The 1,158-nt window shown below is 62.1% G+C and overlaps 1 protein-coding gene across 1 annotated transcript in view; it reads left to right on the top strand.

Annotated features, from left to right (window-relative positions):
• LOC103898533 (non-receptor tyrosine-protein kinase TYK2-like) overlaps positions 1-1,158 on the top strand; it is a gene marked incomplete at its 3' end in the record, with an annotated part of 24,283 nt that overhangs the window by 10,961 nt on the left and 12,164 nt on the right. The window contains exon 15 of the mRNA XM_009278809.2: positions 316-413. Within this exon, the coding sequence (XP_009277084.1) occupies positions 316-413 (98 nt within the window). The remainder of the gene's footprint in view (positions 1-315; positions 414-1,158) is intronic.

Raw genomic sequence — 1,158 nt, 5'->3', positions numbered from 1 at the left:
GACCCAAAAAGGCAAAAAAGGGAAAAGAAAAGGCAAGAAAAGGACCCAAAAAGGTAAGAAAAAGACCCAAAAAGGCAAAAAAGGGAAAAGAAAAGGCAAGAAAAGGACCCAAAAAGGTAAGAAAAAGACCCAAAAAGGCAAAAAAGGGAAAAGAAAAGGCAAAAAAAGGGCAAGAAAAAGACCAAAAAGGGCAAAAAAGGTGAAAAAGGGAAAAGAAGAGGCGCTCTTTGGGCGCAGGGGTTGGGAGAGAAAATGCGCAGAGCGTCCCTGCGGCGGGGCGACCTCCGCTCTCCCCTCAACCCCCTTCGTTTCCAGACCTCGTGGACGTCACCTCGGTGAACCCCGACTTCCCGGTGTCGGACCCCACCGTCTTTCAGAAGCGTTACCTGAAAAAGATTCGGGAGCTGGGGGAGGTGAGCGGCATCTTGAGATCCCCCCCCCGCCCCGGAATTCCGCCTCCAGCTCCGGGTTCCGCAGCGCAGGAAAGAGCCGGAGCTGTCGGAGCGGGCGCGGAGGCGGCCACGGAGAGGATCCGAGGGCTGGAACCCCTCTGCCGTGAGGCCAGGCTGGGAGAGCCGGGGGTGTTCGGTAAAATGTGAATTTGAGGTAATTGGGAAACACGCGCGCTCTGTAGGCGCTTGGCCCTGCACAAAGGAATAACTTAATCGGGCCCGTAGCCCCGGGCCGAGGGGGAACGGTTCCGAACGAAGAGAGGGGAGATTCAGACCGGACCCAAGGCCCGAATTCTTTACGCCGAGGGCGGCGAGAGGCCGGCCCGGCTCGCCCGGAGAGGCGGTGGGTGCCCCCTCCCTGGAAACGTTCAAGGTCAGGTCGGAGGGGGCTGCGAACGGACGCGATGGGGGCGGCGGCGTGGCCGCCCGCGGGTTGGGGTGGGGGGTGTTGGACTGGATGAGCTCCGAGGTCCCTTCCCACCCGAACCGCCCGTGAGCTCCCGCCCCGGCTCTGCGGGGCTCGAGGTGGGACTGTGCGTCCAGAGAAGAGCGGCGAAGCCGGCGAAGGGTCTGGAGAACAAGAGACGCGGCTGAGGGAGCCGGGGCGGTTTAGCCCGGAGAAAAGGAGGCCGAGGGGAGAGCCCCTCGCTCTCCGCCACGACCTGGCAGGAGGTTGCGACGAGGCGGGGGGTCGGGCCCTCGTCCC

Source organism: Aptenodytes forsteri, unplaced genomic scaffold (assembly GCF_000699145.1).
Source record: "Aptenodytes forsteri isolate BGI_AS27 unplaced genomic scaffold, ASM69914v1 Scaffold811, whole genome shotgun sequence".
NCBI classification, from domain to species: Eukaryota; Metazoa; Chordata; class Aves; order Sphenisciformes; family Spheniscidae; genus Aptenodytes; species Aptenodytes forsteri.
The sequence above is the reverse complement of the archived record's forward strand: the minus strand, read 5'-3'. Positions and strand labels throughout refer to the sequence as shown.